General features: G+C 48.5%; 1 protein-coding gene across 2 annotated transcripts in view; it reads left to right on the forward strand.

The window, feature by feature from the left end:
- Positions 1–22,617, forward strand: part of NAT10 (N-acetyltransferase 10) — a 38,748-nt gene extending 16,131 nt beyond the window's left edge. Inside the window, exons 10-29 of one of the 2 annotated variants that reach the window (XM_047072528.1) lie at positions 717–810; positions 952–1,050; positions 3,864–4,000; positions 6,745–6,869; positions 7,332–7,482; positions 7,757–7,853; positions 8,939–9,055; positions 9,906–10,007; positions 10,103–10,177; positions 10,969–11,085; positions 11,886–12,019; positions 12,232–12,280; positions 15,487–15,583; positions 15,662–15,772; positions 16,667–16,839; positions 17,340–17,459; positions 17,817–17,915; positions 18,283–18,356; positions 19,518–19,601; positions 21,806–22,617. In XM_047072528.1, coding sequence (XP_046928484.1) covers positions 717–810; positions 952–1,050; positions 3,864–4,000; positions 6,745–6,869; positions 7,332–7,482; positions 7,757–7,853; positions 8,939–9,055; positions 9,906–10,007; positions 10,103–10,177; positions 10,969–11,085; positions 11,886–12,019; positions 12,232–12,280; positions 15,487–15,583; positions 15,662–15,772; positions 16,667–16,839; positions 17,340–17,459; positions 17,817–17,915; positions 18,283–18,356; positions 19,518–19,601; positions 21,806–21,917 — 2,167 coding nt within the window. In that variant the 3' untranslated portion in view covers positions 21,918–22,617. Of the gene's footprint in view, positions 1–716; positions 811–951; positions 1,051–3,863; positions 4,001–6,744; positions 6,870–7,331; positions 7,483–7,756; positions 7,854–8,938; positions 9,056–9,905; positions 10,008–10,102; positions 10,178–10,968; positions 11,086–11,885; positions 12,020–12,231; positions 12,281–15,486; positions 15,584–15,661; positions 15,773–16,666; positions 16,840–16,949; positions 17,460–17,816; positions 17,916–18,282; positions 18,357–19,517; positions 19,602–21,805 lie in introns of those variants that run through there. The other variant, XM_047072529.1, reaches the window with a different exon arrangement.
- Positions 22,618–22,998: the final 381 nt, after the last annotated feature.

Consider the following 22,998-nt stretch of genomic DNA (forward strand, 5'->3'; position numbering starts at 1 on the left):
TTCGCAGTCAGAAATAATGGATCTAGAATTTACCATGTCCTCATATGTGTTATCTTCCTTGGTGCTCCTAATAGCTCCGTAAGCATTTCACAGATGGGTCAACCTAGGCTCAGGGAGTTTCAGTGACTCACTCAAGATTCCTCAGCAAGTCAGTGCTGGTAGTGCTGGGGCTGAGCCCAAGCCCTGACTTGTCTCTTGTCCCTGCTGCTCCAGTGGTACCAATCAACACCTTAGCCGTTAGCATCCTTTACACTGAACAGGGGTCCCCTGCAGGTTCACTGTGGCCTTGGCCTGAGCACTGATTGAGCTATCTGGCCTCACAGTTTGGAACCCTCTCAACACAGCCAGTGATGACTGTGAAGCCACCCTCTTGTCCCAGGACACAGGCTTGGGAAGCAGCATGCTGGCTCTGCACACTGAGGGCGTTGTGTCCAGGCACCTTTGGGCAGTGTGCCTTCACAGATGTCGTAGCTAATTGCCAGGACATACTACCTTCGAGTTGTTAATGTGTTTTCATTAGTTTGGGAGGAAAAATATCCTCAAAACTGGAGTTGCTTTACTTTTCCTCCCTAAAAAGTGTCCTTTTTTCTGCCATTATCTCTGGTTATCACCTGTGTGATAGGGCGAACAAAAATCTCTTCTTTCCTCTTAATGTTCCCTAAAAGTCCCTTGGATTTCCTAATGACTTATAAAAGTTCTCTTCTTTTGTTCAATAGGTACTCCAATATCTTTGTTACCTCCCCAAGCCCTGATAACCTCCACACTCTTTTTGAATTTGTATTTAAAGGATTTGACGCTCTGCAGTATCAGGTAGGGAATTAGAAAAGAACTCCCATTGATTCAGAGCTGGGTTTAATCTAGGTAAAATCTTTAGGATGCCTGCTTACTTTAATTTTCACTTCTAAAGCTTGTTTCTAAAGTCTGTCATTGGTTTGACTCTCTTTCCATCAGGAGCATCTGGATTATGAGATTATTCAGTCTCTCAATCCTGAATTTAACAAAGCAGTGATCAGAGTGAATGTATTCCGAGAACACAGGCAGACCATTCAGGTGAGGCTCATTCTAAAACCCTGCTAAGTGGGGCCAGTGTCCTGCTGTATTTAAATACAGTAATTTCACATCATTTTATGTCCTGTGTAATTGCATGTCTTGTATACAGTGTTGTTGTTTTATGATAAACCTGCTTCAGATTTTCAGCCTCTTCTCAACGAAGACATTCAAGCAAACTAACAAATAACGTATGTAGCCAGAATGGAAAGTTGTAGTTTTATCCCTTGAAAATTGAGTAAGTGTATTTGTGAGTATGCTAATCAGCTAGAAGAAATACAGTCACTGTTCTGACATCAGTTCTCATTTTGCTGGGTTACAGCAGGTTTTGAAATGGTGCATCTGTAACTAGAACAGTAATCTCTCCATTTAAAAGAAAAAAAGAACTTTGCAAGATGTACTCTGAATCTTTGTGGTTTAGCCAGTGGCCTATTTTCCTTTTTAAACAGCGTTTCCCTGAAAGCTCTATAAATCTCCAGTGCTCTGGAGGCCTGAATGGCTTGCACTTGTCCAAAGGCTGCAATTTTGTTCAGTTGTAGAAAAGCATCAGTGTGACAGGCTTGCCGAAAGGATGGGGGCCGCTGGGCTCCTAGCAGAGGAGGCTCATCGATTATTTTCGGACTTGGGTCGGGGTGGGAAATGGGCCAGGCACACTTGGCAGTTTATGTCTTTGACCTTTATGCTCGTTAAAGCATATGTATGTATTCCTGTCAGGGAGGTATTTCTTTTATCAAAGGTCCAGATTGTAAATAATGGTAAGTGTTTATACTTTTGATCTAAGGAGCTTAATTTTTTCTTACTAGGTCTCTTTCTAGAATCTCTTCATTCTTTAGTTTCTTCGACTTTTGCCTGACGCCCTTGGCTGAGGTGGGGGTGGGGGGTACAGATGGCGGGGTGGGGTGAGGTAGAGGGCAGGAGGCCGCAGGGAGAGTGCGGCGACCTGTTAAAACTCAAAAGTACACAAACCAAGGAAGGAACACTTTTCTCTGAAATGCCCAGGCTCAGCCCTGCTGCTCCTTGGATTTGTAATTAGAGACCTGCTTGTATTGCCAGAGTCCCTTTGTCTCCAGACTGGAGTTTAAGCCCAGAAGAGGTGACCTGACTTTATGAGGCTCCATTTGTGTCCCTTGGAAGCCTCCTCTTCCTTGCTGGAAATTGAGAAAAAGACAAACATTAGATTAAAGTCGGCTGCGCCTCTTCAGGGGGCTGCTTTCTGCTGCTTTTATGAGGTGCTTGTTTAGTTTTTCCCCTTAAGAGTCCCAAGACATGGGGCCCAGCCGAGGGTGTGTGTTCCGCTGTTCTAACTAAGTGGAGTTGCTGTCTCCCTGACCTATCATTCAGCTTCCAGCAAAGCAGTTAGATGATCTTGTAATGAAATACTTCAGAAAAGTGCAGAGATCAGTGGAACACTCAGATACCCGGCACTTAAGCCTTAGAAATGTTGACATTTTGTTGTTTGCTGTGTTTCTTTTGTATTTTAAAAGTCCTTTTTAGTTTTGTTTTAAAGACTGAAAGCATCACAGACACAGTTGAAGCCCCTCTTCTACCCCTCCGCATCACATTCCCTTCTTCTGCCCCTCCCTATAGGTAGCTCTACTCTGGATTGGGATTTCCTTCTGATTCACATGTTTGTGTTTTACTATGTAATTATGCCTCCATAAATGGTAACATACTGTACTTGTCCTTTTTCAGCCTGCCTTTCTTACTCAGCATTTGTTTTCAAGATTTGTCCAAGATTGAAGCTTGTGGCTTGGGTTGAGTTTAAGCACTCTATGTCTATATTACCATTTATTGATGTTCTAGGGGTGGATGAGGGGAGCTCTCGGTTTTTAGGGTATGAATAGATTTCCAGCTCTCTTGGATTTTGCCAGATTCTCCTTCTAAAAAGTGTACCTGTTTACCTTCCCAACAGCATTTTTTTTTTTTTAAGTTTTGTTTCTTCAAGTTCTCATCAGCACTGGGTGTTTTATTGCTATTTAATTTTTACCTACCTGTATGTGAAATGGGATCTCCTTGTTGTCTTTGGCATTGCACTGACTACTAGTGAGGTTGAGTGTCTTTGTTTATGTTAATTGGCTGTTCAGGTTTCCTGTCCTGTAAAATCCCTCTTCATGGCCTTGAGCAAACTTTAAAAATAGCAGGAAGCCCTGAAGAAACTGAAGGGGTGGTTTGTATGCATAAGGGTGCCAAATTTTTTGTGGCATCAGGTGGCCATGCTAATAATATAAATAAGGGTGTGTGAGTAGTGTGTATTAGGAAGGGGTGGCGTCTTAGAAGCATCCTCACCAGTGCGGAGAGAGTTGGTTTTCCTAATGACAGTATCCACGCAAGGAGCGCGGTACCCAGTGTGTAGCAGGTGCTTGAGAATGGTGATGTCATCCCATTTGCCGCCTCTGGGGCAAAGTCAGAGCCAGGCTGGGGGGGAGCATGAGGAGACAGAAGAGAGAAAGGAGAGGGCAGCACCACCTATGAGTACTAGGCCAGGCACCAGCCAGGGCATTTTTCCAGATTTACCTGATTTTTCTCTCAAGCAGCCGTCAGATAGGTATTTCCTTCATTTTCCAGGAGAGGAGTCTGAGGCCGTGAGGGTTAGTGACCTGTTCAGGGGCACACAGTTGGTGGTTGAACTTCTGAACCCAGATGTCTGGCTCCAAGCTCATTCTGGTTTGCCCTGCCACGGAAAAGTGGAAAGGAGGAATGGGAGAAAGAACTGGGAACAGAGCGAGAGAGGACAGAGTGGCCTTTATGAGGCGTCATGGGGACCGCAGCTATGGCACTGGGTGGCCAGGTAATAATAGAAATCTTCCTCCCTGCAGTATATACATCCTGCAGATGCTGTGAAACTGGGCCAGGCTGAGCTCGTTGTGATCGATGAAGCCGCCGCCATCCCCCTGCCCCTGGTGAAAAGCCTCCTGGGCCCCTACCTTGTGTTCATGGCATCCACCATCAACGGGTAAGCACCTGGAGTGGGAGTCCTTGCTCCCCTTATCGGTTCTTGCTTGTTAGGCTGGGGGGCGGGAGGCGGCAGAGGGAGAGGGGAAGAGAATCTTTAGCAGGCTCCACACCCAGCCCAGTGTGAGATGATGATCTGAGCCGGAAATCAAGAGTCAGTCCCTTAACCCACTGCCGACTGAGCCGCCCAGGCGCCCTTAGAGGTAGCTTTTGTTGTATATTTTCTATGTGTTTGTTTTACTTTTTTGTTTTGAACAAGAATGTAAATATACTTTACATATTGCTTTTAATTTTCTTTTTTAATGTAACAATATTTTGTGAACTCTTTCCAGGTCAATAAATATGTATCTTCAGTATTGGAAAGATTTTTGTGTGGAAATCACATCTTCTTAAAGAGAATTCTGTATTACAGATGTATTATTGTGTCTTCCTTACACTGAAAATATTTAAATAAAATGGATTTTACTTTTTTTGCTAACGGCTTTATTGAGACACAGTTCGTATACCATACAGTTTTACCCACATCAAGTGTATAATTTGGTGATTTTTAGGTTTTAGATCTGTACAGAGTTGTGCAACCAGCACCATAATCACTTTTACATTTTCATCACCCCCAAAAGAAAAACCATACCCTTTACCTGTCACCCTCCAGTCTGTCCCTAATCCCCTGCCTTAGGGAACTACTCATCTACCTTCTCTGTATAAATTTATCTATTCTAGACAGTTCATGTAAATGGAGCCATACAGTACAGGGTCTTTTGTGACTGGCTTCTTTCACTTACCGTAATGTTTTCAAGGTTCATCGGTGTATCTTTTATCGGTATTTCCTTCCTTTTTATGGCCCAGTAATACTCCATTATATGTTTATACACATTTTGTTTTTCCATTTATGTGTTGATGGACATTTGGGTTATTTCTATCTTTTGGCTGTTAGGAATAATGCTTCCGTGAACATGGGTGTGTAGATAGGTTATCTGCGTGGACGTGTTTTCAGTGCTCTTGGGTATATACCTAGGAGTGAAATTACTGGGTTAGATAGTAACTTTATGTTTAACTGCTCAAGGAACTGGCAGACTGTGTTTTCCAAAGCAGCTGCACCATTTTAAATCCCCACCCGCAGCGTACGAGGGTTCCAAGTTTTCCATATCCTTGCCAGCATGTGTGTTAACGGCTTTTTGATTATAGCCATCCTTGTGAGCATGAAGTTGCGTCTCGTTATGGTCTCCATGTGCACTTTCCTGATGGCGGTGATGTGGGACATCTTATCATGTGCTTCTTTGCCATTTGTGTGTCTTCTTTGGAGAAATAGCTATTCAGATCCTCTGCTCATTTTTCTATTTGGCTTATTTGTCTTTTTATTATTGAATTGTAAGTGTTCCTTATGTATTCCAGGTACAAATACATTATCAGATGCTTGATTTACAAAAATTTTATACTATTCTGTTATTTTCCTCACTTTCTTGATAATGCCTTTTGAAGCATAAAAGTCTGTTTTGTTGCTTGTGCTTATTTGTTTTTCTTCTTTTTTAAATAAGTAAATGAAATTCCTTCGAGGAAGCTTTGTTCTGTGAGGTGGGGCAGAATAAAACACTCGAAAATTCCAAGTTTTTTTCAAAATTTCTTTTTTAATGTTTATTATTTTTGAGAGAGAGAGTGAGACAGAGCATGAGCAGAGGAGGGCCAGAGAGAGAGAGGGAGACACAGAATCTGAAGCAGGCTTCAGGCTCTGAGCTGTTAGCACAGAGCCTGATGCAGGGCTCGAACCACAAACCGTGAGATCATGACCTGAGCCAAAGTCAGACAGATGCCTAACCGACTGAGCCACCCAGGTGCCCCCAAAATTCCAAGTTTTTAATTCTTCTTTAAAAATAGTATTTGAATGAGAGGAAGTATTTATACAGTTTTGAAATATGACCACAGTGAGTACTACGAAGTGTTGCAATACTGGATTAAAAAGACCCGGGTGCCTGGGTGGCAAAGTTGGTTAAGCATGTGATTCTTGATCTCAGCTCAGGTCTTGATCTCAGGGTCATGAGTTCAAGCCCCACATTGGGCTCTGCACTGGGCATGAAGCCTACTTTAAAAAAACAAACCCATTGAGCAGTCTGCCCCCTGTGGTCCCTGGGGCTGTGACTAAAGGAGGAAATCCAGATGAGAAGAGCTGGCTCAGTGATCTGATGATTTCTTTTTTTCCAAAATTCTTGTTAAGTTGTTTTATGTCACCTTTTCAGTGAAAGTAGTGATGAAAGGAATTACTAAGTGGTGGTTTATTGGTTTATTCAGTCTTGATTTTCCAAACTGGAAGCACTCTCTGCCTGCCTTCAAGCATGTTGCTTCAGTGGCTCTCACTCACGGACCATTTAATGTAGTTCAGTTCATTATGCTGAATGCTTTACACATCATCTTTCCAGTCCTTTCAGTTCACAGCATGATCCTGTGAGGTGTGTAGAATAATCCCCTTTTGAGGATGAGGCTAAAAGTGAGTGTGAGTTCTTTGCCCAGAGGTACTGAGTAGATGTGCCACACTTGAGCCACACTGCCAGCCCCCAGCTGAGCCACCGAGCTGGCCACCTTGCCTCCTTGGGTGTATGGATGCCCTGCTGGAAGTCTAGAGGGCAGTGGGGCTGTCAGCGGTGAGCAGGAGCTTGGTATTTCAGCAGGATGAGGGAGGTGGTCCTCTGTCCTCTCCTGGAGAGTAGATTTGGAACCTCATTCATGCCTGATGGCCTTTGCTTTTGCTCCTAGCTACGAGGGCACTGGCCGGTCCCTGTCCCTCAAGCTGATTCAGCAGCTCCGTCAACAGAGCGCCCAGAGCCAGATCAGCACCACTGCTGAAAACAAGGCCACAGCGACAGCCAGACTGGCATCAGGTACCCCCAGAGCTCTGAATGGGCCCGTCCATGGCAGGTCCCCACAGATTCTCTTGCTGGATCATCTCCTCATGCCACCACAGGCAGTACCAAACTGTCATACTGTCAGGCATGAAGGCTGGGTCCCCAGGAAGGGGAATTGCTTTCCCCAAGGAATAGCAAGCCAGTGACCAGATGGGAGACTGACCCAGGCCTTCTGGGTTGGGCCCTTGTTTGTTACTGCCTTAGGGCACGGTCACATTGATTTAGATCCCTGTGGGATCAGTGTCATGGCAAATTGAACATCCCCCAGAATAGTTTAAAACCACTCAGTTAAAATCTTTAAGCTGTATTTATGTGGGCATCAGGTAACAAAGAGAAAGTAGAACATTTGCTTTGCTCTTTTAGACAAACACATTTAATAATTGTTTCTCACTGTGTGTGTGTGTGTGTGTGTGTGTGTGTGTGTTTTGTGGGGAGCAGCGCGAACGCTGCATGAGGTTTCCCTGCAGGAGTCCATCCGATACGCCCCCGGGGACGCGGTGGAGCAGTGGCTGAACGACTTGTTGTGCCTGGATTGCCTCAACATCCCCCGGATAGTCTCAGGCTGCCCCCTGCCTGAGGCCTGCGAGCTGTATCCTCCCGGGTTCTGTGCCCAGTGAAGGGAGGGGGGTGATGGAAGAATTCGGTTTTGGCCCTTTGTTTCATAGGCTGCTGCTCGAAGGAGAGGGGGAAAGTTAGACATTCTCCATTTCCTTTCTTTTCCTTCCCTAATGTGTTCTGTGCAGGACACAGGGCTCTTCCTTCTAATCTGAGGGACATCTGCATATCCAGGTTTCCCTTTGGAAGCAGTGTGTCCTATTTTGGCCTCTCTTTGGTTTGTTTTGGTTGCTTAACTCCAGACCCAGCTACTACGTTAACAGAGATACTCTCTTTTGCTACCACAAGGCCTCCGAAGTTTTCCTCCAAAGGCTGATGGCCCTCTATGTGGCTTCTCACTACAAGGTAACTGCAGCTGGCTGAAGTGGGTGAACTGCAGCTCTGACAGTCCCCCTTTACCGGCTTTCCATGTCTTGTATTCCCCAGTGGCTCAGGTGACTGTTCTACTGGGACTTAAATGTCCTGATGTTGTCAAGGTCCACTGACTTTGCCGGAGGGATTGCATTTCCCATGGTTGTTCAGGCCTGTCTTGGGCTCCTAGCTTTGCACACGGAGTGTGGGATTCCTGCACGTAACTCCATACTTGGTGGGTGGGGAGGGTGGAAAGCTTTGCCTGTTTTAAAACGGGTTCTTCTATCTTTCCCTTGTCTGCTAATCAGATAGACTCAGATGATGTAGCAGCTGTTACCTGGTGGTGCTGACTGACCCAGCCCAGCCTTTTACCTCTGGGCTATTTTCAAACGTTTATTTTTGAGAGAGAGAGAGAGAGAGAGCATGCATGCACGCAAGTCGGGGAGGGGCAGAGAGAGAGGGGGATAGAGGATCCAAAGCGGGCTCTGTGCTAACAGCAGAGCCTGCCGTGGGACTCAGACTCACAAACCGTGAGATCGTGACCTGAGCCGAAGTTGGACACTTAACCAACTGAGCCCCGCAGGACTCCCCGCCCCGGGCTATTCTTAAGGAGCACTGGATGCAAATTTAGAATATTTGAGAGTCTTCAAAACTAAAGGGCACATTGGGAAGGACATTTCTTGAGTATCTAGGTAGCATTTTTGTGAACACCCCTTAACGGGAGGCTGAAGAGTTGGTGCTAGAAGTGGTGATAGGTTTTCTTGAGATAGCCTCTTTTCTGGGAAGTGACAAGTTCACTCCCCCGCTGTGAACTACACAGTGCTAACTAGGCAGTCCTCTGCCCTCTGCAGCATCAGCGCTCGTGGAGAGATGACAGCAAACATTTGAGGCGAAGTCCCACATAGGCCATCTTGGAGGGTCTCAGGCTGGCAGCCAAGATGCTGGAAAAGAGCTTCCCCAAGTTTCAGCTCGCCACTTGGCTTTGGGGAAGGTGGTGCTCCAGTCAGTGACTCCGGAGTGGCCTCTTGAGTAAAGGACAAGAGGAGTGGTTCTCATGGACCCGTATTTGTGCCCCACAGAACTCCCCCAACGATCTCCAGATGCTTTCTGATGCGCCTGCCCACCTTCTGTTCTGCCTCCTGCCCCCGGTGCCCCCCACCCAGAATGCCCTTCCCGAAGTGCTTGCTGTCATCCAGGTATGCTGGCATTCATTTGAAGAACCACTTAGGAATCAAGGATTAATGGCTCAGTAACTGTGGCCTGGGAGGGGGAGTGTTGATTCCTGGTGCAGAGCCAAGTAGCTGGGTCATCCGGGGCAGACAGTTAGGATGTGTGGAAGGGAACCACTGCTGACAGAAACCCAGAGCCCCACTGATGGGTGAATAGATGAAAGTCGGAACTGGCCGCTCGTATTTTGATTTACGGCTCCTCCTAAAACAGGATTTGTTTTGCTCTTATTACAAAAGCAACATGTGTACTTCTAAAATTAGAAAATACAGATGGAAACATGGGATCATAGTGTTTGGTAGTCTGGGTTGTTTGTTTTTTTTTTTTTTTTTTTTTTTTTTTTTTGCAGTGTGTCAAATATTCATAATCTCTGTAGTTTTTATTTTTTTCATAATTTCTGTAGTTTTTAAAGGTTTTAAAGGCTGTATTATTTATGCACGTACCATACCGTGTATAACCATTCTCCTTTTAGACACTAGAGTCGTGAATTTGCACTATTTCATATAGAGCTGCATGAGCGTCCCGTGTCTTAATTGATGTTTGCACATGTGCACATTGTGTGGAGACCCTCTTCTAGTGTAGTTTCTGTGCTTTGGGCCAGAGTTTGTCTGTGTTCTACCTTGTTATGACAGTGTCCGGATGCTCCTGGGGCAGAGTAATGACTGTTCCACTGAAAATGGAAGTCAGTTACAGGGTGAAGCCTGAACTGGAGTGGAAACAGCTGGCCTTGTCAGGGAACTAGCAGAATGCTGATGATCTGTGAGTGGGCTCTGTACCTGGGCTGGCCTTTCTGTCTACACCATCCTGCTTCCCTCATAGGTGTGCCTGGAGGGGGAGATTTCTCGCCAGTCCATCTTGAACAGCCTGTCTCGAGGCAAGAAGGCTTCGGGGGACCTGATTCCATGGACCGTGTCCGAACAGGTGCTGCACTTTCCCTGGTATGGCTGAGTGAGTGAAGTTGGCGGTGTTGGAGGACTTTTTTGTTGCTCACGTACTGCCCTGTGTCTCCCACACAGTTCCAAGACCCAGACTTCGGTGGCCTTTCAGGTGGAAGGGTCGTTCGCATTGCTGTTCACCCGGATTATCAAGGGGTAATGTGTCCTCATGCTTCTCAAAACTCGATGCTTTATTAGCTGCAGCCGTGTTGCTGGCAGCTTGTGAGAGCAGGTGGATTTGGTGGTATGAATGGAAGGCTGGTCAAGGAATAAGCAGTTCCAGGAACTCCTCTGCCATGAACAGTTTTCCTGGGGCTGGGGGTGGCGAGTGGGCAGGATGATTGTATATGCTTGCTTTTCTTTTGTGAGGACAGAGCTCTTGTGAACCTGACCTACTTTTCACCGTTACCTCCTCTTAGAAATCCCCACTGCCGGGGTGCCTGGGTGGCTCAGTCGGTTAAGAGTCTGACTTCGGCTCAGGTCATGATCTCATGGTTTGTGGGTTCGAGCCCCATGTTGGGCTCTGTGCTGACAGCTTAGAGCCTGGAGCCTGCTTCATATTCTGTGTCTCCCTCTCTCTCTGCCCCTCCCCGGCTCACACTCTGTCTCTCACTCTCTCAAAAAATAAACAATAAAAAAAAAAAAGAAATCCCCACTGGGGAGTCCGTAGTGGAGACATCAGTTTGGGGCTTGGTAGTCTGTGGATCAGAAAGCCCAGCCAGCCATCCTCAGGCTCAGGCTAGATGGTGTGAGAGTGAGGGTCATAGCATGCTCACTCTTAAGGGTCTCTCTTCGGACCTCTTTCAGGGATTTCATTAATTCTCTTTGCCAAGTGTACTGTGACTCAGAGTGAAGGCTTTCTGGAAGGAGTTCAGGGACGTAGAGGTGATTTAGACAGATTGAGAACATTCTCTTCCTTGTCTGTCTCCCTCCATGTTTGCTCACAGATGGGCTACGGCAGCCGAGCTCTGCAGCTGCTGCAGATGTACTTTGAGGGCAGATTCCCTTGTCTCGAGGAAAAGGTCCTTGAGACGTCACAAGAAATTCGTACCGTCAGCAGCGAGGTAAGCATCTTTTGGCCGAACTCCTTGTTCCTGGAGGATAGTTCTCAGGAGCATCGAGAACTGTCCAGTGGTCTGGGCTGTCTGAGCACCAGCAGATTTCCTCCTGTTTTGGAGAAGCTCTTGCTTCTCCAGCTGCCACTGGTGTTGAGAACCTCAGATCAGCATTATCAGCATCACCTGGAAACCTATTTTAAAAATGCCGGTTTTTAAGTCCTGCCCCCAGTCATGCTGACTCAGAGGGTCAGGAGTGGGGCCCAGCGGTTTGTGTCTCAGATCCTAGGTAATGCCGCTGCGTGCTCCAGCTTACAGCCGCCCAGCACTGAGCCGGGTCTAAGGGAGGTTGTGTCTATCTTGGTAAGGTGATAAACGCCAGGAACTGTGATGGCTTTTCACACACGTTCACTTGATTTTCACAGTAGCCCGTTCAGGAGGTGGGGAAAGGCCTTATATTTAAGGTCCGGCTCAGCGGTTTGTTACTTCCCAAGTCCCAGACCCATCTGATGACAGAACTGGATCTTCGGAACCCCACCTCTGTCTCTCTTTAAATCACGTGGCTATTTTCCTGAATTCTGGGTTTGGAGCGGTGTGGTTTCCATGCATGTCCAGGTGTTTGGTATACTTGGAAATGATCACTGGACTGAGTGGTGTGCCTCTATTTTAAAACCCAGGGAACAGAGAAATTTGTCCCAGTTTTTACTGTGTTTAGGTCAGAGCCTGGTATGGTAGGGGTGCTTGGGAATGTTACTAAGCTTCCTCTCCCTTTACTGGGTGGACTGTGTTCTCTTCCTGACATCCTGTAGGCTGTCAGCTTGTTGGAAGAGGTCATCACTCCCCGGAAGGACTTGCCTCCCTTACTCCTCAAACTGAATGAGAGGCCTGCTGAGCGCTTGGATTACCTGGGTGTGTCCTATGGCTTGACCCCCAGGCTCCTCAAGTAAGGGTCTGCCTGCTCTTTCTCTTTCACATCACCCCGTGGCCTTGGTGTCCTGAAAATGAGCGTTCTGTGGACTGTGTTTGCCCTTCCAGCTGGTGTGTTTGTCGGTTCCGTTGACCACTCCCCCACCCCTGCCCAGCCCTTCCCGTCTTCATCTGCCGGCCAGTCTCAGAAGGTGTGCACAGTGACCTGCTCTTTTTGTGTCTTGGCAGGTTCTGGAAGCGAGCTGGGTTTGTTCCTGTGTATCTGAGACAGACCCCGGTGAGTGAGGTGGAGGAGGGGTGTGGGTTTGCAGTTACAGTTGGTGACAGGTCTGTCCTTATATGGAGCCCAGGTGCCTCTTGCTATGCTCTGAGCATGTGTGCCCTGCCTCCAAGAGGTTTATTCTGATGGACACCAAAACAGCCATCGCCACTTCAAGGCCATGCGATCACACACTTCGCTCCCCCGCTGTGTGGTGCACACTCGGTGTGTACCTGGCTTTGTGTTTGATTGTAAAATGGCAGAAGTGCGTGTGGACTCGTTCGTCAAATTCTGGAATCCTGCAGCCTGGGGGCCTCCTAGAATTTGTGAAAAGTGTAGCAGTGTCTTTAGGAGAGGCTTGCAGATGCGCAGCCTTAGGTATGTGAAGGAGGATGTGATTACGTGGATGACCAAGCCATGGAGGATTATTATGGAAGGGAGAGAGTTACTGGGAGTTCATTAAAAAAAAAAAATCTAGCACCTGCAATGAGTAAGGTAAGCCACAAAACTTATTTTCTAATGGGTAGAATTAGGCAACAAGAAAGTGAAGAAATGAGAAGTTTTTTAGGTTACGCTATGTGCCGTGAAGAAAAAATTGGAAGTGTAGCATACTGAGTGGTCAGGCTTCTGAGGGGTGGCCTTTCCAACTGGACCCTGAGCATAATGCACTAGCCACATGGACGGTCCTAGAGAAAAAGGTGTTTCTTTTTTTTTTTGTTTTGTTTTGTTTTTAAATTTAGAGAGCCTACTGGGCTGATGGCTCAGAGCCTGGAGCCTGTTTCTGATTCTGTGTCTCCCTCTCTCTCTGCCCCTCCCCCGTTCATGCTCTGTCTCTCTCTGTCCCAAAAATAAAATAAAACGTTGAAAAAAAAAATTAAAAAAAAAAAATTTAGAGAGCCTGCAAGTGAGTGGGGGAGGGGCAGAGAGAGCAGGGAGAGAATCCCAAGCAGGCTCCTTGCTGTCAGCGCAGAGCCGGATGCGGGACTTGATCTTACAAACTGTGAGATTATGACCTGAGCTGAAATCAAGACCTGGATGCTTAATTGGCTGAGCCGCCCAGGCACCCTGAAAAATATGTTTCTAAGCAACAAGTGCAGGGCCTGAGGTGGAAGTGAATCGGTGATTTGAAAGCGACAAAAGAAGGTTGGCGTGGGTCATTGACTGGGGACTCTGTTTTCTTCCCTCCAGTTGGAGGAAGGTGTTCAGGAGCTGTGGCTGCTGTGTAGACAGTGGATGGTGGTGGCCCAAGAGTGGAGGCGAGGATGTGGGTGGATGAGAGATGGGGTGTGGGCTGAGGAGGAAGCAGTGAAGATGGAGAGAAGTGGCCGAGGCCGGGCATGTTTGGGGGTGACACTGACTAGAACTGAAGGATTGGATTGCAAGATGAGCGAACCAAAAGAATCGAGGATAATTCTTAGGTTTTTGGCTTGAGAGTCAGTAAGAACTGGGAGATAGAGGTGTTATTTGCCGAGAAGAGCCGCTGGGGGAGGGACAGGTCTGGAGGTGACAGCGGGAATGCCCTGGCACAGTGGGAGATGCTTGTCAGATGCCCGATGGGGACAGAGACAAGCGGTGGCCTGCAGGAGTCTGGCACTCCAGGTAGAGGTTGGGGCTGGAGATGGACACTTGGGAGCGTATTCTCAAGAGAATATACTCCCCGGGGTCAAGGACTTTGTTTTCTTCACAGCCGTAACCCCGGCACTTAATATCATCTACTACGTGTGGTATCGTGTTCAGTAAATATTTTTCAGTGAATGAGTACATTTTAAAAGTTATCGAAAGCTGGGACTGAAAGTCGACTGAGGGTGCGTCCTGGACTGTCCAGCCTTTGGAGGAATGAGTCAGGAGACGGCAGAGTGGCCTTGAGGTGGAGGAGAAAGTTGGGGAGCGTGTCAGAAGCCAGGATTAACCAGTGTTTCAAGAAAGGGACTCGGTGGCTTTCGGAGAGCAAGTAAGCTGAGGACAAATAAATGGTCAATGGACAATGGTGATTAGAAGGAAGGCAGCTCCTGGAGAGCTCAGGGCTCATCCTAACTGGAGAGAATGGAAAGTGAGGAAATAGATGATTCATATGGGAAGTAAAAGGGGCAGAGAAACAAGGTAGCTGCAGGGAGACTGGCATTCAGGGGAGTTTATCTGGTGGGAGATTCTAGAACATGGTTGTTTGCTGCAGGGTATGATTCTGTAGAGATCACACAAATCGTAGTATAGGTGACAGGGGCTGATTGCAGACCTCGAGGCAGGGGGAGTAGGACCCTGGGTGCAGGGGGTGAGGTGGCCACCTCATCCTTCACAGCAACAGGGAAGGCAGAAAGTTTGGGCACAGAAGGTGGGTCGGTTGGGTTGGTGCTGGGAGGACCAAGTTCTGTTTTCCCAGATGGGAGGCTGAGAGAAGGGGCATTGGAGGTTTGATTGTTTTGGAGTGCACAAAGCCCCCAGTTTCCACGGGTGGTGCCCATTTGAGAGTTTAAAGTGGGCCTGGTGAAGACCACTGGGTGTTCGGCTGCTTCTGTGTGGGCAGAGCAGCTCCCAGGTGGGCTGGGTCCTTGTCAGTGAGTGGGGCTGAGGCTGGGCTTAAATTTGCTGGTCGGCTGTGAGGTTTGTGCAGACCGTTGAGTTCAGCATAGACCACGGTTTATCCCTGTGCTCTTGTGCGGTGTGCCACTCATTTGTGACATGGTGTGGGTATTTTGCTATGTGAGTGCTCTTTGGTCAAAATCCAGTAGATGTTTCTATTGTGTGGGGTTTGTGGTTGTTATGTAATAAAAATGTAAAGACCTATGTTCACTATTTTAGCACCTAGAGAAACTTGCATTTGCAAGCTGGTTGCCAGTATGGGAACTCTAGGTTTGGGGCAGGGAGTTTTGTTGTAAGTTACCCAAAACCTGTTGATTGGATCATGTGGAGTTTAAGCTGTAATGACTCAGAGTTCAGAATCTGACCTGATGGCATGCGAGTGGCTCACTTCCATGGGTCTGGAGCAGACCTTGAACCGCTCTGCTCCACTCCTGCGGCACCTGCTAGGAAGTCACAGAACCGAGGGGCCTCTGAAAGCTGTTATGCGGGAAATGAGGCTGTGTGGACGTGCAGGCAGTGCGTGGGGGGCTCTCCTAGCTGAGAGGAAGGAGACGCCTCTGGAAGCGCTGTGTCTTCCTGCCCTTCAACAATGACTGCTTCTTCAGAAAAGGGTGTTCTTGGTACCAAGTAGGCGTTTGTGTTTCCAGAATGACCTGACTGGAGAACACTCGTGCATCATGCTGAAGACGCTGACTGATGAGGATGAGGCTGACCAGGGAGCCTGGCTCCCGGCCTTTTGGAAAGGTAAATTAGAGTAGAAGGGAGACAGGTGACAGGCAGGCGGCCCCTAGACCTCTGACTCTGTGCGGGTGTCCTCCACAGACTTCCGAAGGCGGTTCCTAGCCCTGCTGTCCTACCAGTTCGGCACCTTCTCGCCTCCCCTGGCTCTGAACATCATTCAGAACAGGAACATCGGGAAGCCAGCACAGCCAGGTGAGCCTCGCGGACTGGCGCAGAGGGCTGGTAGTGGCTTGGTTTTGTGGAGGCAGGAGGTGGGCGTGGTGGTCCAGGAAGGCTGGCTTAAGAATTGAGGGATGGGCCCCCAGCCTGCATCTCCCACTGACCCCCCCTTCCTGCCTTTGCCCCAGCTGGCCCCGCTCTGCCTTAGGGGCACCTGCGCCCACAATACTTTCCATCTTTGTAACAAGACTTTGGGTGTTAAATAAGTTCATATTAGCTAGTTAATTGTGGAACTTGATTTAAATTCTGTGAGCTAGAGTAACCAGCTTAATTCTCAGGCTCAGTGTCCTCATTCATGAAATTTGTAATAATATGTGCTCCTCCTCCTGTGGCTGACACATGGGAAGTGCTTTGGACATGTAAATTCCGTTGGAATATTTAAAATATTAAAAAGTGTAATGGATCATTAGTATTAATAGCTGTAGGTTTTTTCTGCTGCTGGGTATGTGTGTGTACCTTTTCTTTTTTCTTTTTTTTTGCCAATTATATTTTAATGGAAAAATCTGTTTTCCTCAAACTGGGCAGAGCATACACACTTTCTGTGAAGCTGGGTCCTGAGGAGAAGTGGCAAAGTGGGGAAGGAGTGTTGTGCTCCTCTATCCCTGGGACGCTGGAGCCTTTCCTTGGTCTGATGGGCTGGCGTGGAACTCTGAGCAAGGGTGACATGCCAACCGTCCCCCCTCCCTGCGTGGCCTGAGGCCGCCTGCCCTTGGCAAGAGAAAGGTCAGGGCTGGCCCAGAGGAGGCCCTGTGGAGGAGCAGCTGTTAGGGCGCCACCAGGGGACCACTGTGTGTTACTTGGGAACCCCATCAGGCCTTGCAAGGACGTCCGGCTGCTCTAACGTGTCTGGCTCTGTTGCTTGGACAGCACTGTGCCGGGCCGAACTGGAAGCCCTCTTCCTCCCCTATGACCTGAAGAGGCTGGAGATGTACTCACGGAACATGGTGGACTATCATCTCATCATGGACCTGATCCCGGCCGTCTCCCGGATGTATTTCCTAAACCAGCTGGGGGACCTGTCCCTGTCTGCGGCCCAGTCAGTAGGTTATCTGCTGCTTGTGTGCCCATTCAGTTGGATGCTCTGATGTAATTTTGTGCATTTAATTCCTTACGGTTCTGATCGGTGGGTAGTGTTCTCCCCGTTTTACAGGTGGGGGGACACTTGGGCTCTGAAGTTGACTCACGTGCCTGGCCATACAGTCAGAGGAAGAGTTGCGGTTTGAACCCACATTCTTCCCACCCCACCACATTGCCTTGATTCTAACTCTACCTTAGCAGAGGTTCAAGGGCACAGTGTAATTTAAAATGCAGCTGTGAAGCAACTGTTTGTCAGGATAATCAGTTTGGGGATTTTAGGAGGAGGAAGCATTTCTTGGTGGTTTCAGTAACAGGGTGAAAGAGAAGATGCCAGAACAGACCATACCAGTCGATATTTTGTGGCTGATAGCTTTGGTCAAAAGAAAGTGACTGGTTCTCCGTGCCCTTTTAATGGGTAAGGGCCTGTCCTAGTGGCCACTCCAGCACATTTTCCATCCTCCAGGCTCTTCTTTTAGGCATTGGCCTCCAGCACAAGTCTGTGGATCAGCTGGAAAAGGAGATTGAGCTGCCCTCAGGCCAGTTGATGGGACTTTTCAACCGGATCATCCGCAAAGTGGTGAAGGTAATGTCATCTGAAGGCAGGGTTTTGATTTGTTTCCGATAATTCAACAAACTCACTCCCTGCCCTAAAACAAATAGATGTTAACGTTTGGCCGTATTTGTTGCAGATCTTCTCACTCACTCACTCTCGCTCTCACACGAAGAAATAGGGGCCTTCAGCTCTATATGGAATGTTCCCGTGCTTTCTCCCAGGGGCGGCACCACTGTTAGGAATTTGCTATCTTCCAGTCTGTGTTTTTCTACTCTTACCATGAAGGGGTGCACTCTTGCCCATGTGAAGTGTGTGCTAAGTGACTCGGTAGTGAGTGACAGCGTCCCAGCTGCCACTCCGCTTCATCTCTCGGCCGTTGTCTTGCAGCTATTTAATGAAGTGCAGGAGAGGGCCATTGAGGAGCAGATGGCAGCAGTGAAGGATGTGGTTATGGAGCCCACGATGAAGACCCTCAGTGATGACCTGGTAGGACCCGCTTAAAGCGTGGGAATGTCGGAGGCGCACCCGTCGCCCTGGGGGGAGAGTCCCGCCCTGACGCAGCGGAGTCCCCCTGGCCTGCGTGTGCTCGCGCTCTCGCTCCCCGACGTGCGATGCCCCCCGAGTGCGTGCGTGCAGGCGGTCCAGCACTGCTACTGACAGCTTGTTTGTCATTTCAGGCTTTTGCAAACACACATTTGATACTCTTTTAGTAAGAGCTGCCTCTGATGGCGGGGAAGGGGGTGAACCGAGGAGAAGGAGCTGTCTGCTCTCATAGTGATACCGTGCCCTCTTTTTCTGTCATTTGTCCTCTGCTCGGCTCTGACCTGCTCTGTCTCTGGGGCTTTGACCGCAGGATGAAGCAGCAAAGGAATTCCAGGAGAAACAGAAGAAAGAAGTGGGGAAGCTGAAGAACATGGACCTCTCTCAGTAAGGCCCCTGCGCCACTCATGGGGAGTGGAGGCTCCGCCTTGGCCTTGAGGACCCTGGGGACCTGTCTGCAGCTCCCTTCTGATCCACATCCGGGTGCCCTGGCAGCTGTCACATGGCACCATTTTAGAAGCCAAACAGCTAAAACCTCTCTAACTCACTCTGCATATTTTGAGGATTTTCCCTCAGGTCCCCAGGGAGGGGTGCTAATTGATGAACATCCATTTTCTTTTTTTTTTTTTTTTTATTTAAAAAAAAATTTTTTTTAACATTTATTTATTTTTTGAGACAGAGACAGAGCATGAACGGGGGAGGGGCAGAGAGAGAGGGAGACACAGAATCGGAAGCAGGCTCCAGGCTCTGAGCCATCAGCCCAGAGCCCGGTGCGGGGCTTGAACTCATGGACCGCGAGATCATGACCTGAGCCGAAGTCGGACGCTCAACCGACTGAGCCACCCAGGCGCCCCAATGAACATCCATTTTCAATGGCTGCTTTTCTCTGTTTCGCTTTTACATTTTAACTTGATTCAAGAAAGGATTCTACTGCCTACAAATAAACCAAAACCCCTTGTTCTGGAACCCTCTGTGAACTAGGACTCCTAGTCCCCCTGAGCTTCAGCTGTAATGGTGTCCTCCGCTCTGTGGGTTGATGTAAATGAAGTTTCTAGAATTAGTGGCCTCTGAGCTTCGTTGACCTGTAGCCCCCTGAGTCCTTTAGAAATGGTGGTTATTGGACTCATGAGATGGAGGACCCTGGAGGTCCCTGGGCAGGGTTTTGAGCTCTGCCCTCAATTCACAGTATCAAAACCCTGACTTGCTGGGGCTGCTGGCTTGAGAGAGGTGGGGCGAGGTGGGGCAGGGAGGCACGATTCCGGGGCCTGTGGGCACCATGCCTCTTGAGGTGGGAGTGAGCAAGATGCTTGTGGGGCCATAGGAGGCTCCCCCTGCTGGACAGTTAATGAGAGTATGACTCCTGGCAGGCCCTGTGGCCCTCCTTGCTCCCATGAAGCTCCCTAGTGTGCAAGTGCCCCTTCCCTCTGCCGTTCACGCTGGTGCGGCTGGCCGGGCCTTTGTGATGGGCCATGTCTGCTGAGAATGTTGTCACTATCTTCTTTTGAGCAGGCTTTGAGATTTCCTTTTTTTTTTTTTTTTTTTTTTTAGATACATAATCCGTGGAGATGATGAAGAATGGAATGAAGTTTTGAACAAAGCTGGGGAGAATGCCTCCATTGTCAGCCTGAAGAGGTGAGGGCCCAACAGACTTCTGGCAGGAGAGGCTTTCTGGTCTCTCAGCTCCTCTAGTGACTTTCATTAGGAAATAGGAGGTCGAAGCAAAAGCTTTGAGGGACAAAATCACTACTCTTTCCTTGAGGGTAGCTCCTTTGGTATCGTATTTCCTACAGATGAGGCAGGGCTATGGGGCTCTTGTGGGCATCAGTGTGGTGTCTTGTGCACCCTCACAACGGCGGTGGCTGCTTTATTACCAGCACTGTTCTAAAAATGAAGTGACCGAGGCTCCAGGGTGTTAAGTAACTTCCCAAGAAGCATCCATCCAGTAAGAGGCTGAGCCGGGGTCAGGACCAGGTGTGTCCACTGCTGAGGCTGGAGTTTTACCTGCTATATTCCCCTTGCTTGAAGCTGGTGATTCCCCAAGTCTTGGGTCTTAGAGTTCCTTTGCATCATAAAAATTGAGGGCCCCCAAGGGACTTTTGTATATGAGGGTTATATCTATCAATATTTTCCATGTTAGAAGTAAACTGAGATGTTAAAAAATTCATCCAGAATTAACAATCATGGACTCATTATGGTTTTGTTGTTTAGAAAAATAGCCTTTGCCCACAAAAATCTTAAGAGTGGCGTTGTTTTACATTTACATTTTGCAAACGCTGTCTGGGTTAATAGCAGCTGACTCCTCTGCTTCTGCGTTCATTCTGGTGCCATCGCACACCTCGTAGCTTCTGGAAGACTGGACAGCTGTGAGAGTGAAAGTGAGGGGCAGACAGTGTGTTTGTATTGTTGTGAAAACAGTTTCCCCCTTGGGGCCCACCTGGAAGAGTTGGGGATCCCAGGAGGCCCTGCTTGAAAACCTCCCCCTCCAGCTGCTTCTCTGCAGAGGGGGGCATTTGTAGATCATGGCTTCTCGGGCCTGAACCTATATTGGAGTTCCTGGGGAGGAGAATGAGGTTTCCCCTGCCCTCGGCCTCTGGAGATGAACTTCCACAGCTGGTTTGGAGTTAGTGGGGAGGTGAGTTCTTGGCGTTGCCATAGGATAGGTTCCCTTGAGGGATAGATTTGGAAAGAAGAAGTCTTGTGACTCTAGGAACTAGAGATCCCAGAAATCAGATACTGTCTCCTGCAGTCTCCATAAAGTTACTGTGGCATTTTGAAGGTTCCAGCAGCGCTGCCAACCTCAATCCCCGGATGCTCTCAGATGTGGCACGAGAGCTCACTGTCATCGTGTCCTAGTTTCTGGTTTGGCCAGGATAGCAGATGACGCACAGGGCCTGTGATGGCTCTGGCCTTGAGCATGGTGGCTTTGACTGGAACAAAAGGCTGGGGCGTGTGCTTGGTGTGGACCCCGCTGGTTCCACGTCCCTCGGAGCTTGGCTTTTCCTGCCGTTTGGCTGTGTCACTGCTGGTGAGGAGCCTCCTGCTTTCACTGGCCTCTGTGGCAAATCTGCTTGAAGTTCTCCGAGTCAGTTCTACTCTTGGAGATAAAAACACTGATACCTGTCATCGTATTCTTTGAGGCCTTGCTTTTCTTTTTTGAGAGGTCATTTCGTTCAGGTGATGGTAGTGGTCTGTGGATGGAACTGTTTGCTTTCTCGTCATAGGGAGGTGTTTGTTCCCAGGACGAAATGCCACTGGAGAGAATCTTTAACCTGTAAAAGGGAAGGAAGGCGGTAGTCCTTTGCCGAATGACTCCAGTACTAAGCTGTCAGCGAGGCCGCCCCTGGCCAGCTGAAACGTGTAACCTGAGTTCCTACTCCTTTCAGTTTCTCTCTCATTTAGGAAAAATAAAATACTACCACGCTGGAAAGTATTACAGGGTGTTCTTGGGAGAGTCCTGCTTTGTATTAGAGACTATCCACAGGGTCCGTGGGATAATATGTCTGCTTTTGAGTGGTGGGAGGGGAGAATGAACAGCAATCCAAAGGGAATTCAGATTTCGGGTGTTAAGAGAGATTTATTCCTCCAAGGAAGAGCCCGGTCTGGGCAGGAACTGGTCGGCATGTTCCCCCCAGCACAGTGTCTGGCGTGCAGGTAGGCTTGCAGAGAATATTTCTGTCTCATTAATGTTTCAGATGGTGAAAACCCGTTTTCAGACAAAGCAAAGCAAGCCTGAAGCAAAGCAGTCTGAAAGATGTTACAGATCTGTGCATATTTCATTTTCTCTTTCTATTTGTGGGTTTTTTTTGTTTTTTTTGTTTTTTTTTTTGTCTCTCTAGTGACAAGAAAAGGAAGCTGGAAGCCAAACAAGAACCCAAACAGAACAAAAAGTTGAAGAAAAACAGAGACATGAAGAATAAAAAAGATATGAAACTGAAGCGGAAGAAATAGGAAGGTGGGCATCCGTGGCTGACGCGTAAGGAGAGGAGTCTGACGTGCTGAGCTGTCTCTGGCTGGACCGGGTGGCGGCCTGGATGTTAAAAGCAACGAAGTCCCCATCAGACCCAGAAGCTGCCCAGGAGTTCAGTCCGTGGGCCAAGCTTGGCTTAAGGCGACGTCCCTTCTGTGCTGGTCCGCTTAGAACTGGACGGTTGGACAAACCTCTGGTGCTGCTGAGGGCCTGCCTCCCCTCCCCCTGTCCAGGTCTTTTTTCCCCCATAAGTTCACACTTTGCTCTGGGCCCAGCTGTTTTGGCCCCTTCCCATCTATTGGAGCCATGCTGACTCTTGTCCCTTCTCAGACATTAAATGCACAACCTTCTGGTGATGCTCAGGAGGCCCCTGATGGAGCCCTGGGCCTCTCGTCGTGGCCTAGAGCAGCAGGAGCTCTGGTCCAACCACGTGGCCGCGGCAGGTTACTGTTCTGTGCGCTGGGCTTTGCTCTGCCGTGAAGCATTCCTCTCCTGGCTCTGCAGGCCTGCTGCCCTGTGTCCCTGGAGAGCTTGAGCTCTTCATTTAGGAAAAGACTATGACATTGAGTCCCCAGATCTGTTATTTCATCTATTTGGGAAAAAATGTGCAAGACCATTTTGCTAGCAGGGGTGAGGGAGGGATAGAGAATCTATTTTTAATAAATAACAAGCTAGAAAGACCAACCGCCTGTGGGTGCTCATTGACCCCGTGTGGGTGGGAGTGGTGCCTTGCCTTGTTTCTCCTGGTGGGGCTTGGCTGCCCGGTAATCTCCGGAAGGAGTTGGTACCGAGGCCAAGGGCGAGCAGGGGCCAGGGCTTACCGATGACCCAAAAGTCTTTGGGAGAGTGGCCGGCACCCACTGTGCTCACTGTGGTCCCTCTGAGGGACATGCTGTGGTTCCGGGAAGCTAGCTAGCTGTGCGTTTCCTCCAAGCTTCTGTCAGGTCATCGGGTCCCTTCTGTTGGGTACAGGAATTGTGTGGTGACTTCACGCGTACTTTGGTATGCTGTTTCACGGTATCTACTTTCTGGTTCTAAACCCAGTACTGTGTATTGAAACCT

The sequence above is a fragment of the Lynx rufus genome, unplaced genomic scaffold, assembly GCF_022079265.1.
Source record: "Lynx rufus isolate CCGP_SWC_20201006 ecotype Redwood Valley unplaced genomic scaffold, mLynRuf1.p SCAF_9, whole genome shotgun sequence".
In the NCBI taxonomy this organism is placed as follows: domain Eukaryota; kingdom Metazoa; phylum Chordata; class Mammalia; order Carnivora; family Felidae; genus Lynx; species Lynx rufus.